The sequence below is a fragment of the Bufo gargarizans genome, chromosome 4 (genome assembly GCF_014858855.1).
Source record: "Bufo gargarizans isolate SCDJY-AF-19 chromosome 4, ASM1485885v1, whole genome shotgun sequence".
Classification (NCBI taxonomy): domain Eukaryota; kingdom Metazoa; phylum Chordata; class Amphibia; order Anura; family Bufonidae; genus Bufo; species Bufo gargarizans.
Genome location: NC_058083.1, coordinates 478,728,644 through 478,746,286, shown reverse-complemented (window position 1 = coordinate 478,746,286; position 17,643 = coordinate 478,728,644). Strand labels below are relative to the sequence as shown.

Sequence of the window (17,643 nt, the reverse complement as noted above, 5' to 3'; positions counted from 1 at the left end):
CAATATATCTGAATCCTATGAATAGCCCCGGCCCTATCTTATATGAAGGATGGCCTTATGCCTATCCCATGCATGCTTAAACTCCTTCACTGTATTTGCAGCTACCACTTCTGCAGGAAGGCTATTCCATGCATCCACTACCCTCTCAGTAAAGTAATACTTCCTTATATTACTTTTAAACCTTTGCCCCTCTAATTTAAAACTGTGTCCTCTTGTGGTAGTTTTTCTTCTTTTAAATATGCTCTCCTCCTTTACCGAGTTGATTCCCTTTATGTATTTAAAAGTTTCTATCATATCCCCTCGGTCTCTTCTTTCTTCCAAGCTATACATATTAAGGTCTTTTAACCTTTCCTGGTAAGTTTTATCCTGCAATCCATGTACTAGTTTAGTAGCTCTTCTCTGAACTCTCTCTAGAGTATCTATATCCTTCTGGAGATATGGCCTCCAGTACTGCGCACAATACTCCAAGTGAGGTCTCACCAGTGTTCTGTACAGCGGCATAAGCACTTCACTCTTTCTACTGCTTATACCTCTCCCTATACATCCAAGCATTCTGCATGCATTTCGTGCTGCTTTATTACATTGTCTTCCCACCTTTAAGTCTTCTGAAATAATTACTCCTAAATCCCTTTCCTCAGATACTGAGGTCAGGACTGTGTCGAATATTCTATATTCTGCCCTTGGGTTTTTACGCCCCAGGTGCATTATCTTGCACTTATCCACATTAAATTTCAGTTGCCAGAGTTCTGACCATTCTTCTAGTTTTCCTAAGTCCTTTTCCATTTGGCGTTTCCCTCCAGGAACATCAACCCTGTTACATATCTTTGTGTCATCAGCAAAAAGACAAACCTTACCATCGAGGCCTTTTGCAATATCACTTATGAAGATATTAAACAAAATTGGTCCCAGTACAGATCCCTGTGGAACCCCACTGGTAACATGGCCTTGTTTTGAATGTTCTCCATTGACTACAACCCTCTGTTGCCTGTCCCTCAGCCACTGCCTAATCCACTCAACAATATGGGAGTCCATGCTCAATGACTGTAGTTTATTGATAAGTCTTCTATGTGGGACAGTGTCAAAAGCCTTACTAAAATCTAGATATGCAATGTCTACTGCACCTCCACCGTCTATTATTTTAGTCACCCAGTCAAAAAAATCTATAAGATTTGTTTGACATGATCTCCCTGAAGTAAACCCATGCTGTACATGAAACTGATGCTCAGGCATTAGTGCAAGTAGCATGATGCATTGCAGGCTTCAGCTTTTCCTTTTTTCTGTGAGAGAAAATGTTACTGTTGATACAGTGATCATGTACATCTATGCTGCGCCTTAAATAAATTTACCCCCCCAAACAAAAATATAAAAATTTTAACCCCAAAAAAATATAAAATTCCAACAGTGTGGAAAGTGAATACATGTAAACTGATGATCAGGGGTGCACTTAGCCTTTCTGCTGCCTGAGGCGAAAACTGAAACGGTGCCCCCCCCCCCCAATCCCTTTTTCTTAACCTAACCACATTGCCACAATGAAAGCGCTCATCACCCATGGCCCTTATGCTGCCCCCCTCTTGCCCCTACCTTGTGCTGCCTGATGCGATCGCCTCACCTGGCCTCATTGGTGGTGCACCCCTGCTGATGATTGAGAGGCATTAGTAGCATAATTGCAGGCCGCAGTAGGTCTACAGAACGTGATGATAGGCAGACAAACGACAGACAGCAACAGTGGCAAGATGGGGCACTGCCAGAAAGGCGAGGTGGGCGAGGTCTATACATCGTAATCAGCAGAAGGAGTGTGAAAGTCCTCCTGGTTCATTTTGACAAAAGTGATGTTTTGGACACTGGCGGAGGACAGCTTGGTCCGTGTGGGCGAAAATCGGCAATGTAATATTCGAGTAATGCGCGTGAAATACCGGCGTGGGTCACTTATGGTACATTTTTCAAGCTGGTATAAGTTTCCTGAGACTGGAGATAATGGTTGGCACGGCAGAACATTAGAATAGCTTTATATGCAGATATTTGCGCTTGCGAATTTTCAGCAATATTAAGGGGCAGGCAACTTTTCTATTGGTTGCTAGGAATGTTGCTAAGCTGTGACAAAGGATTCTCATTGGCCCACAAGCTAGAGGAAGGGAGGGATGATCACCTGATGTGTACTGTGTTTAAAAAAAAAACACGAATATTCGATTTTATGAATATATAGCACTATATTCTAAATATTTGCGAATTCTCGAAAGTGCTGATATTCGCAATTCAAATTCGCTATTCGAATATTCGCGCTCAACACTATTCCTGAGCAATATTATTTATTTATTTTAATACAATTTTTGATTCCATAGCAATTGGCTTAAAGGCAAAATTCAAAGAGTAGTCATGAATGGAGTATCCCTGGGGTCTGTCCTAGGACCACTGCTGTTCACCTTGTTTAGAAATTATGTAAAAGCTTGGACTTCACAGCGGTTTCAATGTTTAAAAGTATAGGGTTATACAATTTGGGGCGTCAAATATACATGCTATGTATACCCTGAAAGGATCACCAGTGGGAGAAGGATTTGGAAGTGTCATAATTATTGATAATATACTAATATGAAACATTCAATGCCAGGCTGCTGCATCAAAAGCAGACAAGAGATTGATCTGCATTAGGAAAAGCTTGGCTTCAAGAGAAGAAATGTGCTACGGTATTTTACACCTTTGTAAAATACTGGTGTGGTTGCTTTTTGTATATGCAGTTTTGGGCACCATTTTAAAGAAAAATAGAACTAGTAACAGTTCAAAAAAGGACATAAGAGGTACAGAACAGCTCACTTATTCATGATAGAGAAGAGGGTTTGATATGGGCAGGTTTGAGATTGTAAACTCATCTGCATAATGGCATGCTGGTGGTTTAGTGGCCTCAAACCAGTTGATATGCTCCCTATTCAGTGTGCCAGTGTTAAAAAAAATAAAATAAATCAATATGTGGCTGTAACACAGTGCTAACCGCTGTTCCAACTAGCTTCATTACATCCAGCAGTACATTTTTAGCTCTTACCTTTACTTTCCCAAAACTTTCTTTGGGTATGACTATGTTATGTGAGTAGACCTCTACATTGATGTCTTTCAGCCATGATACTGAAGACCCTTCACGGTTTTCATTTTTTGCTTCTATGCTAAAATATGGTAGACGACTCCCTTGGTTGCAGTTCCGTGCTAGAAGATAAGAACAAGATCCTTGGAAGTGGAAGAGAAGCCCATCAAATGTGTGATAATGAGGGTCTCCAAAGACCACACAGGTGCTGCTTTCAACTGGTAGACATGTGAAGTATTTCTCCTTTGGCTCACAGACTTCATACGGGACCACATATAGATTCCTGGCATGATATTTCATTATTGAAATTAAGGCATCGACACCTGGTGGTACAATTTCCATTGTCCCAAAACACCTGTCCCTGGCGTACAAACTGACCTGACAAGAAGAAAACATTAAGGGGTTATATTATTTTATATCTTTTATATATTAAGGGTTATATTATGCTATTATTCTCATGACGACATAGTAATCACAAAAACAAAGTGGAAATAAAAACAGTTGGTTCCTTCATGCATCCAATGAAACATCTAGAACTACAGTATAAGAGTCAAAAAGTTTAGTTTTTTTTAGCAACAGTTGGGCTAAATGTATACTATTTAGATAAATATGACTCCCAGAAATGCCTATATTTGGAAATGCAACACATAGATGCATAATATACTGTATCTGAAAAAGACACTTTAACTTCATATTTTTTTATGTGTTGGAGAAGTAAATTTAAAGGGGTGGTCCTGCACCATGTTCTACCTGTTGAAAAACTCATATTCACTTGCCCCCAATGCTTCTTTGCAGCTCCTTGGCTCACTTTAGCGATCTTCTGGTCTCTCTCCAGTACATTTCTGGATGGATGGGGCCATTGCAGTACTGCAGCCAAAGACTGGCCTCAGTAGTAGTGTTGAGCGCAAATATTCGAATCGCGAGTTTTAATCGCGAATATCGCCACTTCGAGAATTTGCGATTATTTAGAATATAGTGCAACTGTATATATTCGTGAATAGTGTTGAATATTCTAATCACGAATTTATCGCAAATTTATTGTGAATATATTACATTGCAGATTTTTGCAATCAAGTAAACAATGACTGGAGATCACAAATTCTCGAATTTGCAAATTTATGGCGAATATTCGTCCAAAAATTCGAGAAATATCGCAAATTCAAATATTTACTATGCCGCTCATCACTACTTAGTAGTGACGTGTCCAGTGGCATATCACTGCTGGGTCTTGTATCACTTGGGGACACATCCCTGCTGAGGACTGTCACTGGCTGCAGTGGCACACGTAACCTTGTCTGTCAGCATGTTTACAGGACAGGAACCTGAAGACCTTTGAAGGAAGCCATACAGTTGGAAGGGAGCATTGTGGAACAGGTTAGTATGAGCTTTTTGATAGGTACCACATGGTATAGGGATCTGTAAAAAAAAAAAAAAAATCCCCAAAACTTGAGTTTTTTAGATTTTTTTAAAAATAACAGTCTTTAAAGTTTTCCATTAGCAATGCTCTGAGTGCTGCTAAGAAAATGCACAGGCAAGCTCCTCAGCCTGCCTCTGATCTCCCTGCCTCTTTCCACATACATATATCCAACTACATTTGTCCATATGTACTGTAAAACTGCTTCTTCCGGTCTCCTTAACCATTACACTGACTTTCAGTGCAGATTGAAGACAGCCCAACTCTTCTCTATCTTCCCTATTTGTCGCTTCCTACTGGTTAATTGTTAGTGAGCCGGCAAGGGCGGCAGAGGAGAGATGGGCTGCTAGCAATCAGCGCTGACAGTGTAAATGTCTCTATACAAGTGAACACACTTTAGGAAAAAAGAAACAGTAGATATAAGGGGGAGGGGATGATGGTTAAAACCCGATTATCCAGAGGAAGGAAAAACAAACCTCTATGTAATCAACTTGTATTTGTAAGTATTAAAGGAAAAATTCCATCAGAAAGGAATATTTTAGCTCAATATTCATAAAAAATAACTTATTTCAACTGTTTTGCTTTTTTTTTGGGCAATGCTATACCACTGAAAACACAAAGTAGTGTTCTTATGTAGCAGTCAGTCAGCACAGCGAGATAAAACTCTCTATATATACATAGGTAACCAATAGTTAGTTTACTGCTGATATGAGCAGAAGATGTAATCTGCAAGGTGATCTTCATCATACTGGTAGGTGGGGAATTGGGATAAAAAGTATGACAGCTCTATTGTTCTCCTGAAATAAAAATTGCCAGTAGAAGAGCATTGAGTAGTGTAATTAGTGATGCTTCTGATTGAGCCACTACAGGGGTCTCTCTCTGGTCACAGCGAGACTGTCTTACTGAAAGTCTTTTTTCAGCTGGCGTCCATAGCGTGCATGGTGTAAGGTGTAAATCCTTTGTAATATGTTTTATAAAAATGGTGTTAAAAGTGCTTAAGTGCGAAATAAATAATAAAAATAATAAAAAAAAACAAGAGGAAACTCAAGAGCCAGGACAAGAAGTAGAATACATGGATTGACTTAAAAAAAATCATATACAAAAAAATCCACTTTTTTTATTACATAAAATATTCACATATAGGCTGTTAATATGTGATACATAGATGGTTGAACTTGATGGACTTAGGTCTTTTTCCAACCAACCACGTATTGGTAATTTACTTGGAAGATAGGCACACTTTATAACTTATTAGGACATTCTATTAGCAATCCCTTAAAAGGATTGTGCTAGACTAGAGATGAGCGAATTTCCTCGTGCTTCGTGGTAGAGAATCGATGTAATCTGAAATAGTGTAAAAAAATCATACTTTCTGCCTCCCTTTGCTTGCGACTGCCAGCTGCCGCCATCTTGATTGAAGATCTAGGCCGAAATCCCGTGCACAGTGACGTATGACGTCACCATCCTGGCCGGTTGGACGACTTCATCTCGGGTGGCATTTTGTGCAAGATCTTCAAGCAAGATGGCAGCGGCCAACCCGTCACGAGCAAATGGTGGCGGTAAGTATGATTTCATTTTTTTTTCACTGTATTATTACTCTCAGATACAGCGATCATGTATGAACGCGGCATCTAAGGAGTACAATGATGGGAAGAAGCTCTATCGCAGCTCCCTATCATTTCACCCACTACTTACAAAAAAATGCGCTTCGTGACAAAGTAATTTGTCACAAAGCTAATTTTTTTGCCAAATAAAATTTTCCAAAACTTCGCTCATCTGTATCTAAGACTTTACTCTTTTTTAAACCAGTCCCACATACATTAATAGGACAGTTACAATTTACTGTTCACTGTCCAGTTGCCAAGTGGCTATTCCACGTCAATCTGTACCTATCCTGAGGATAGCCCATCAATATCAAAATCTCGGACAATCCCTTTGATGCAACTAACCACAAACATACGTACAAATTATTTTCTCCATGTCAAAGGTTCATAGACTTTAAGAATGAAACCCAGTTGTACAGTTTTTCCATGTAGAAATTATTTGCAAACTAGTGTTAATACATTTCATAAGTTATTGCTTTGCATTTTGGATTTCACGTAGAGCTGCATACCTTTTAGGCTGCAGCCATTAGCCGGATCAATCTCCTTTCCATCTATTTTGAATAACCAGCGTCCTGGGATGTTCACATTTGTACTGTCCTCAATATTGACAATCTCAGGTGACCGGGACCAAGGTATACTGAAAAAATTTGTAGTATTTCCACCATTAAATCCAGCCTGAAACAAAATAAGACAACATTATTTTTGTACTTTCACTTGGCGTCTAATGGCATCATCGATGTAAAGATTTCAGCATAAAAATTTCAAAAACATTGGAAATGCTAGTAATAACTAAAGATACATTTGTACCTATATGTGTGTTTTAGTCATTGAACGTGACATCAGTATTGACAACACGTGTATTTTGGGAGTATACACGCTAGCCCAATGAGTGAATGGCACATGATCAGGCGGCAGAGCTAGAGAGCTGGTGGGGGTCATGTGGTGAGAATGGGGCATCTTGACAAGACCAACAATTTTTTATAGAGTGTACCAGTCATTTATAAAGATGCTCAACATTGCACTGAAAGAGGTCTTTAAAAATGACTACCAGAAAACCCCTTTATATGGGCTGTACACATGGCTGTTTTGTTCCATAAACAGTGCCTCACCTGGCTGTATGGGGTATTGCAGCCCAGTCATGTTGACTCCAATGAAGCTGAGCAGAAAGATCCTATTAAATCTATAGATGGGTACTGCATGGTGGGGTTTTAGATAAAAAAATTGAAAATTTACAGAAATTTTGAAACAATTTGCAATTTTCGAAATGTAAATGTCTCTGCTTTTAAGATAGATAATGACACTTCACAAAATAGTTATTAATTAACATTCACCACTGGTTTACTTCATATAGTCATTTTATAAATGTCATCTTATTTTTTTAGAACGTTAGAAGGCCTAGAATCTCCTCTTATTTTAGGGATCGTGGGGGTCCCAGCATTCAGACCCCCACCGATCTAAACCTTTGATATGTCTCTAAGACATATCAAAAGTTTTTTGAAAACTTAGTGACCCTTTTAAAGTGAATTCACAGACACATTGTAGCAACGTCTGTGGCTGAATGAAGTTTGCAGAAATCCATGTGCTTGCCGCCGAAACAACCCCCCTCAGATGTATGAAACAGGTTTCTAGATGCAAAAAGTTCTGCAACAAATCTGCAGTGCAGAAATCTAAACTCATATTTTTCAATGGGAAATTTGCAATTCCATACAGTTTACAAGTTTGACATGTATAAGGATGGTATTACTTTCAAGTTGGATCACATTTCTTTTCTTACTTGAGCCATAACACCTCCCAAGCCTGTAAGAGGGTCTCCTCCACTGGCGGTCCCTGTGGTCCATGTAATCTCCTCATAATTGAACATTGCAAAGCTTGATGTGCCATCCGAAATCAGCAGAGCTTGAAATGTATTAACCTGTCAACGTAATGAAAGAAATGTGAAGAGCCTTAGCTTTCCTTGTCGTCTCTTGGAGATTGGCAGGTAACATTGAGACATAAGGACCGTGGAACAATGAGATCATCTTATTACTTTGACAAAGGGCTTCTTCAAATCTAGGGTCTTTATCGTATGCATCTCAGCCTATACAGAGCTAATATAAAGCAGTATACATGGCTAGCAGTCTATTAGGGGTTATCCTATATATTACTATGCATTTACAGCATTTCAAATGAAGAATTATTGTGATAAACATGCAATAAAGATATTGTTTTTAATGCACATTATATTTTACTCTCTAATAGCACCTTCTACTGTTTATCTGGTGGACAAAAATGTGGTCCACCTTTACCTGCATTCATTGGTGGACAGTGGACACACATGCTCAGTACCTTCCCTGCTCTGTCCATCCTCGGTACCAGCGTGGTGATCTCATAGTGAACCAAATTCATAGAAACATATAGCTGTATCTCTCTCTAGACAGCAGAGGAAGTAATTTGGAAGGGGGCATTACATACTATAGTGCTATGGTGGAATCTCTGGTGCTGTCAGTGATGGATTATTTTCAGGGGCAGAACTACCACTGGAGCAGCCATAACCTGGGCACTAAGGGGGCATTTTACTATGTGAGGACACTGAGGAGGCATAACTGCTTTGAAGTAGACACTAAGGGGCACAACTGCTGTGTGTAGGCACTAAGAGGGCATAACTACAGTGAATGGGGCACTAAGGTGGCATAACTACTGTGTGGGGAGACTAAAGTGGCAAAACTACTGTGTGGGGGCATATCTAGTGAGTGGGAGGAACTAAGAGGGCAGTCTACTGTGTTGGGGCACTAACAGGGCATAGCTACTATGTGCAGGCACCAAGAGGGCATAACTATTCTGAAAGAGGCACTAAGAGGGCATAACTACTGTTCTATGGGAGCACTAAATGGGCATTATACTGTGTAGGGGCACTAGGGGACATACTATTCTGTGAAAGTAGAAAATTTGTGGCACACCAGAATCAATTAATGCTTTTAAATTTTCTTAATTAAAAAGCATTAATTGATTCTGGTGTGCCACGAATTTTCTACTTTGATACGAGACGATCATCCGTCCTCCGTGAGCACCCAACCCTATACAGGGTGTGCAGATCTCATCATCCCTATACTATTCTGTGAAAGCACTAAGAAAGCATTCTGCTGTTAAATTTATTTCTAAGTAAAAAAACTATTAAAAAATGTCTTCCCTGTCTTCTGAACTGTAAAATGGTGGCGGCCATTTTGAGCCATTTGTGCCGGGTGAATGCCAAAAGTTTCTGATTTGCCAAAATTTTAATTTTGGGTAAATTTGTAACAAATTTGATTTGTGCCAGGTATAGAACACAGAACTACTCCAGCCCCTTTATTCTGTTGAATGTCAGAATCTCGCTAACAAACATTGATGGCTTGTCCTAATGATCATTGTTAACAGTACTGGAGAACAGGGCTGCGGGGTCAGTAAGCTAAACTGATCCACCTGTTTTACTTTCATCATTTTCAGAGAAGCAAGTTTCAGATTTTGCAAATCAGGTAAAATGACAACACTTAAAAGGAAATGTGTCACCAAAAATTGTATCTGCCAGTTAAAACCAGATAGCAACACAAACTATTTTTTGTAATCTGTTTTTATTTTCTGATTACAGATTTTTTAATTCTATTTCCTGATCATGATTATGGGGCGACCATCTTTCCCAAGTTGTTTTTAACATCATTTAGAAAGCATTAAGAAAATTTCTTTACAGCAGCCACGTGGTCCATTGACACAATCGTCAGGATGGGGCCTCATTGACTTCTATTGGAGAGTTTTCTGGGCAGGCTCTGTGACCTGTGCAGAGGTCATTGTACAAGGAAAAAATAGATAAGCCTCGACAATCATCTATTGTGAATGGTGGATCATTTCTTATCTATACACAGAGGAGATATCATTACAGGCAGGATTAGAATGACAGATAAGCAGATAACTGCAGTAAAGTGATCTGTACAGACCAAGAAGTGGTGCCTTTTATTAGGCTTACTGGCCAGTGTAAAAAATTCAGAATGTTATGGATTTTGTTTAAATATAGATAATGACATGGAAAATTAATAATAACATAAAAAATTATTTAAAAAATGTTAAACATTAAAATGTGATTAAACAATAGATAATTTTTTGATGACACATTCCCTTTAGATTGGATGGGGATGAATGAATTTGCTCATCTCTCTAAAAAATACTTTCTTCCCAAAAATGACCAGGAATATTATGGACTAAAAACAATAAGACTTTAATGGTGATATTCCGCACTCCAGGAGTCTCTAAGTTAATGCTATATTGTAATTGATGTAGTTAAAAAATAGGGAAAGATTTAGGTTTGGCAATAAGGCAGGGGAATATCAATAGGATTGTAGAGATATCATTTGCACCCGGGCATAGGTGCAAGTGGGCCCTGTTACAGATTTTGCACAGGGTCCAGAAGCTCCAAGTTATGACCATGTACCCAAGTCAACACAATGATTTATCCCATTTGGTTTGAACAGCTGGCTTCTGTAGGCCATAGCTCTTGGCACTAATCAAATGCCCTAGAGCAGGCATGCTCAACCTGCGGCCCTCCAGCTGTTGCAAAACTACAACAGCTAGGGGGCCGCAGGTTGAGCATGCCTGCCCTAGAGGTTTGTTTCACCTGTGTTGAAAATATAATAAATATTTTAATATACTGAACAATAATATGATTTATAGTATTACAGGAGTGGTGCTACTTCCTCCATAGAAGGTGACCTCATCCCAGGTGACCAGGAAGACCCAAGTGGCAGAGAAGGAGGAAAGATTTCTGAAATGCTTTCTAATTTCCTTAGATGCTTTCTTCAGGATAACAGGATCTGTGGTCTCCCGGTAGTAGATTTCTCCTCGTATTCCATTATGGACATCTGCCCAAAAAGGAGCAATGAAAGCACGCCCATCGGCCAGTGGAAAAGCTTCAGGAGTAAACTGGCTGACAAGAACATTGAAGGAGATTACTCCATTGTTGTTGACCTAGGGAAAAATAAGGAAGTTATTGATCAAGCGTCAAATTCATAAGATCCAGTTGAAAATAGTAGACGCAAACATAATTGGGGACGACGACTCCTATTTACTGGGCACTACGAACTATAGTACAAGGAACTATAGCACTGAGAGACAGGACAGCTTTAGAGACTGAGGTGCAAATTCACAAGAATTGGAGAATGAGGTGAAGGCTCACAAGAAACAAGAACACCAGGATTGGAGGCACTAAACCACTACAAAGCAGGTCAAGGGTCTATAAACTATTGGGCACTAAACCACTGGCAACATGATACTTTGAAAGCAAGAAATGTTTGCCAGCTTTTGGCTGCAAAAACAGCTTGTCATAAATGAACTCTGTCTAGAGTTATCCTGAAAGAGGTTGTCACGGCATAGCTGTTGGTACATTGTCAGTCAATGGCCCACCAGGCGGTCATCTAGAGAAAGTTGTGCAGTAGTGATGAGTGGCATAGGCAATATTATAATTCGCGATATTTCGCAAATTTTTAGACGAATATTTGCCATAAATTCGCAAATTTGAGAATTTGTGATCTCCAGTCATTATTTACTTGATTGCGAAAATCGGCAATTTAATATATTCGCGATAAAAATTAGCAATTAGAATATTCGCGATCAACACTAAGGGGTAGGCAACTTTCCTATTGGTTGCTAGGGATGTTGCTAAGTGCCGATATTCGCAATAAATTTGCGATAAATTAGCAATTATAATATTTGTGATCAACACTATTTGCGAATACGAATATATAGCACTATATTCTAAATATTCACGAATTCTCAAAGTGGTGATATTCGCAATTAAAATTCGCGGTTCGAATATTCGCGCTCAACGAAAAAGTGACATGACGCATTCCTAGGACTGCTGACACATTGTTCTAGAGACTGGTGGGAGTCACAGCAGGTAGACGGGTACACTGATGGCATATCCCAGTAATATTGATATTAAAGGGGTTATCCAACCCCTATAATGACCCCCCTAATGCCCGACCCCTCATTTAGGTTATACTTACCCTGGTGACCGGCACCAGCGTTGCTCCTGATGCTCGCACGGCTGCCGATGCTAGGAAGGTTCGTCCCCGTCACAGTCTGCTATTGGCTGCCCCCTGCCCCTTTACCCATAACTGGATGTTTTGATCTGTGCAACAGGGAGATGCCGTGGCGGCAGTTCAGGGAGAAGGGGTGGCGCGGGTGTCGGGGAGTGGGGTAAATGTATAACCTATCTGAGGGGCCCGGGCAATAGGGGGGGTCATTATAGGGGTTGGATAACCTCTTTAATGTCTATTGTAAGGCAAAAAGTGAGCCCGGAAACTTCAGGCTGATAAGTTTAAAGGGGTTGTCCAGTTTATGGTAATGACGACCTATCAAATCTCTTCACTGTTTACCTGTTCGCCGTCGGCATTCCAGTGCTCAGCAAGTGAAATTACAGCTCCTCCATCCCCTTCCCTTGACCCAGCTGCAATACCGAGGGCGAGCAGATAAACAGTGAAGAGAACGTAGCTCTCGCAGGGTTGTACCTATACACCCAGGTGCTGTTCAACCAGTGCTGACTGTATCAGACTGTACAGTGAAACAACCTACTGACAAGGTGAGAGGTGGTGCCCAGTTATTTTATTAATATAACAATAGATGCTCCAGAATTGTTATTTTATGAGAAATACAAGAATGTCAGGAATGCTGGCCGCTGCTGTTTTAAAGGTGTTTTCAAGGACCCAGTGGGTTCTACAAGCCCACCTTAATAACACATAACACCCCAGTTGGTAATATACTTTCAGAGTTTCAGTTCCAAAGTTGCGTGGATCGGCCTCTCGGTAACCCGGTCACGTTACGCTCCTCTTCCAGAAAGGTTATGTCATCTCCTTTACCAGGTTTTTAGCCTGGTCTTTGGACAGGACATCACTTCCATTGTGGACAGAGCCAAAACTATTCCTCTCTCTAGCACATGTACAAACTCCTGAATCCGACTCAGCAGCGCCCCATGTCCATACACCAGCCCAACACAGCAGTAGCTAAAAGTTCAGCACTGTTGAATTTTTGGTAGCAAGTTGCACATTTTTAGATACTTACATAAAGTGCTTTGTATGGAACGCCAAAAAATATAAAAGGAAGGGATAATTTAATTTCAGGAGAACTCCCATCATCCACCTTTGGTGTTTTAGTGTCATTCTGCCAGAAGGGATATAATATCGTCTTTGACTGAGCTGTAACAAATTCAAAAACAATTTATCATGGGCATGAACAGAAAATAAAGCGATAAAGCCAAACATCTAATTTTAGAGGTTACTGATTTTGGCCTCATGTATATAATCTGTCTTGGTAAATTAACAAGCAATAAGAGAATATACACCGATCAGCCATAACGGTAAAACATTAACAAATTAATAACATTGATTATCTCGTAACAATGGCATCTTCAAGTGGAAGCGAGTGAACAATCAGTTCTTCAAGGTGATGTGATAGCTTAAAGTGGTTGTTCGTATTCAAAGCTGAACCTGGATATACCCATATTTTCACCCAGGCAGCCTTCTGATGTTATCATCAGAGCATTTCATGTTCTGATGCTCTCCATTGCGCAGGGCAAGGGCTTTTTTTATTTACAATAACACTCTGCCAGCCGGAGGCTGCCGCCCAGCAGTGTGTTCGGTGACATCACCGGCTCACCGATTATAGGGCAGTGTAAATCCACCTTTAGAAATCATTTAGGAGAGGGGGCCATCAGATAACCCTTTGAGAAATTTCACTATAAACCGCATTCTGCAGCTTGCTATATACTGTGATACATAGAAGCTGCAAAGGGCCAAAAAGTTTAACATTTTTATTAAAACCCTACTGCAAAAAAGTCAGCCCAAAATACATGGATTTAATTTTAAAAATGCACAAAAATGTGTCCATAACCTTTAAAGGTTCTGCTGCAACATCTTGGAATCGGATACAAGAGGACACCAGAGGTCTTGGAGAGTCCATGTCTTGAAGGCCAGAGCTGTTTTGCCAGTATGAGAAGGACCTATTGTACCTATTATTAGGTAGGTGATTATAACTTATGGGTGTACATGTAGAGTTCAGTTTATAAAATGAGGCCACTTTTATGTCCAGTATCAATCATTACTGAGACATGACTTATGCTCAATGATGAGTCCTTTTTAAAGGTGGGTTGTATTTGGATATAGTATTGTGCCTCAACTGAACCAAGCTCATCTGAACCAAGCATACATGGATATGGGAGAATCAGGAGGAATAGCTGTTTGTTTACCAAACAATTTTTGGGTTCACAGCTATTAAAGGTGTATGAGTCTATGACCATCTTTAGGCTAGCCGGATTTAGTTACTGCTATGGTTAGAGGTGTTTGTCTTTTGTGGATGTTGTGTTTCATTCACCATCGCACTGTGACAATGACAGGAAAAAGATGGTGTTGTATAAAAAGAAAGGGTAGCCATCCATGGTAGGTAATTGTGGTGATTGGGCCTGTTTTGAGAGTTTATGTGACCTACTACTTGGTATTTGACCAGCCTTAGACATTTCTATTTCATAATTAAAGCAATTGGTTGTCCATAGAGAATGTGTTCTGCATGCTAGATGTTAGGCAACTGGTAGCAATGGTTATGGCTGCACCCACGGATTAAACCAGATTTTAAGTCATAAGGGTACTTTGACAAATGGTGTTTTAATGCAGTTAAACAGAACATGTAGAATAACCATAATTGAAGTATTCCAAGCCATTTACTTAAAGGGCTAGTCTGGCCTAGGAGCTGACATCTCAACTGGTTGTAGCCTGCTGCCTCATTTCTGATCCCTTCCGGTTCTACTCCAGAAGTGCCTTGGCCCTAGACTGATGCGGCCAATCACTGGTCTCAGTGGTCACATTAGGTAGAATGGCACATCACTATTACATCACTAGCAGTGACATGCCGTTCTAGCACATGACTACTGAGACCAGTGAACTTATTGGCAGCAGTGTTCATAGGACCATACCACTTCTGGTTCGGTGGGGATTGGAAGCAGCTGAGAATGAGGCAGCAGTTTTTTGTTTTCTTTTGTTTTTTTTTAATTGGCCATAGGTGCCACCATTGGGGTTGTTGACTCCTAGACTGGACAACCCTTTTAACATACTTTTTTAACACATTTTACATTTAATTACTGAATTTTGCTATATTTCTACCAATATTACATAATATCTTTTATTTTAAGCAGTATGCTAACCTTGTAGCAAGCAAAGCGCAGACCACAATCCCAGCAGAGATGAATAATTCATTCTAGAACAAGAAACATTAATTACTGTCAGGCTTTCACAGGACTAATTAGAACAATTTCACAAATAACGTTTATGTTTCTATTGCCTTTAGTGTTCGTTGATTCATTGCAAATGTGATCGATGTCCTCACAATGAATGGCACAATGATTGGGTAATTAAGTAAATTGCCAGTGTATAACATTTCTTTATGTTACCGTCAATAGGTAAATTGAGTGTTTCAGCAAACAAGCAGTAATGAAGCACATTGGTTGGTTTGTTTGAGGATATTTTCACATTTTTGGAAATGTTAATCTCCAAGACTCATTATAGCATTTATAGTGATCCAAGAGTTCTCTATCCTGAGGCCTCTTTCACACGTGCTTGTCCGTGAGGACATCTGTGCCAAGATGGTCAGTGGTTCATCCGTGGAGATGTCCATGAAGAATCTGTGTTTGGTCCGTGTGTCCGTTTTTTGCCTTCCATGTGTCATTTGTATTTCACTGCTAGGCTGAAAATTCCAGTTTCCAGAGCATTGTTTCCAAAGCATCTCCTACCAATGGTCCATGAAGACCATGGACCAAACATGAATGGCATCTATGTTGTGTTCATGGTTTTCACGGCCCTACGGAATATAATATGCATGAGTGATCCATAATCACAGACAAAATAGGGCATGCTTCTGCCCACAGTCCATGGAAAACCACTGATGTGTGAATACACACAATAAAGTCAATGGGTATGTGTGCTGCCCATGTGTCAACACGGGCAGCACACGCCTGTGATTCACTGATGTGTGAAAGAGGCCTAAGGGGTTCAGTCTCTAAATCGAAGGGATAGAATATGTTTTGCGAATCTAAAGATGTATTTATCATTAGGCTGATTGTTCATGGCAATTATTCATACGCCTAAGGTAGCAAAATGAAGATCTTTCAGGAGGAAGTTTTATTGCAGCATGCACCATACTATAGATATATTAACATCTACATACAGTACAGACCAAAAGTTTGGACACACCTTCTCATTCAAAGAGTTTTCTTTATTTTCATGACTATGAAAATTGTAGATTCACACTGAAGGCATCCAAACTATGAATTAACACATGTGGAATTATATACATAACAAAAAAGTGTGAAACAACTGAAAATATCTCATATTCTAGGTTCTTCAAAGTAGCCACCTTTTGCTTTGATTACTGCTTTGCACACTCTTGGCATTCTCTTGATGAACTTCAAGAGGTAGTCACCTGAAATGGTCTTCCAACAGTCTTGAAGGAGTTCCCAGAGATGCTTAGCACTTGTTGGCCCTTTTGTCTTCACTCTGCTGTCCAGCTCACCCCAAACCATCTCGATTGGGTTCAGGTCCGGTGACTGTGGAGGCCAGGTCATCTGGCGCAGCACCCCATCACTCTTCTTCATGGTCAAATAGCCCTTACACAGCCTGGAGGTGTGTTTGGGGTCATTGTCATGTTGAAAAATATATGATGGCCCAACTAAACGCAAACCGGATGGAATAGCATGCCGCTGCAAGATGCTGTGATAGCCATGCTGGTTCAGTATGCCTTCAATTTTGAATAAATCCCCAACAGTGTCACCAGCAAAGCACCCCCACACCATCACACCTCCTCCTCCATGCTTCACGGTGGGAACCAGGCATGTACAGTCCATCCATTCACATTTTCTGCATCGCACAAAGACACGGTGGTTGGAACCAAAGATCTCAAATTTGGACTCATCAGACCAAAGCACAGATTTCCACTGGTCTAATGTCCATTCCTTGTGTTCTTTAGCCCAAACAAGTCTCTTTTGTTTGTTGCCTGTCCTTAGCAGTGGTTTCCTAGCAGATATTCTACCATGAAGGCCTGATTCACACAGTCTCCTCTTAACAGTTGTTCTAGAGATGTGTCTGCTGCTAGAACTCTGTGTGGCATTGACCTGGTCTCTAATATGAGTTGCTGTTAACCTGCGATTTCTGAGGCTGGTGACTCGAATGAACTTATCCTCCTTTCCTGGGGCGGTCCGCATGTGAGCCAGTTTCTTTGTAGCGCTTGATGGTTTTTGTGACTGCACTTGGGGACACTTTCAAAGTTTTCCCAATTTTTCAGACTGACTGACCTTCATTTCTTAAAGTAATGATGGCCACTCGTTTTTCTTTACTTAGCTGCTTTTTTCTTGCCATAATACAAATTCTAACAGTCTATTCAGTAGGGCTATCAGCTGTGTATCCACCTGACTTCTGCACAACGCAACTGATGGTCCCAACCCCAATTATAAGGCAAGAAATCCCACTTATTAAACCTGACAGGGCACACCTGTGAAGTGAAAACCATTTCAGGTG

The 17,643-nt window shown here is 40.3% G+C and overlaps 1 protein-coding gene across 1 annotated transcript in view; it reads right to left on the bottom strand.

Moving 5' to 3' along the window:
• TECTA (tectorin alpha) overlaps window positions 1-15,330 on the bottom strand; it is a 180,329-nt gene extending 164,999 nt beyond the window's left edge. The window contains 7 exon segments of the mRNA XM_044291273.1: window positions 3,035-3,337; window positions 3,339-3,448; window positions 6,598-6,763; window positions 7,863-8,000; window positions 10,769-11,056; window positions 13,148-13,281; window positions 15,279-15,330. Of these exon segments, the coding sequence (XP_044147208.1) occupies window positions 3,035-3,337; window positions 3,339-3,448; window positions 6,598-6,763; window positions 7,863-8,000; window positions 10,769-11,056; window positions 13,148-13,281; window positions 15,279-15,330 (1,191 nt within the window).
• Between the last annotated feature and the right edge of the window lie 2,313 nt (window positions 15,331-17,643).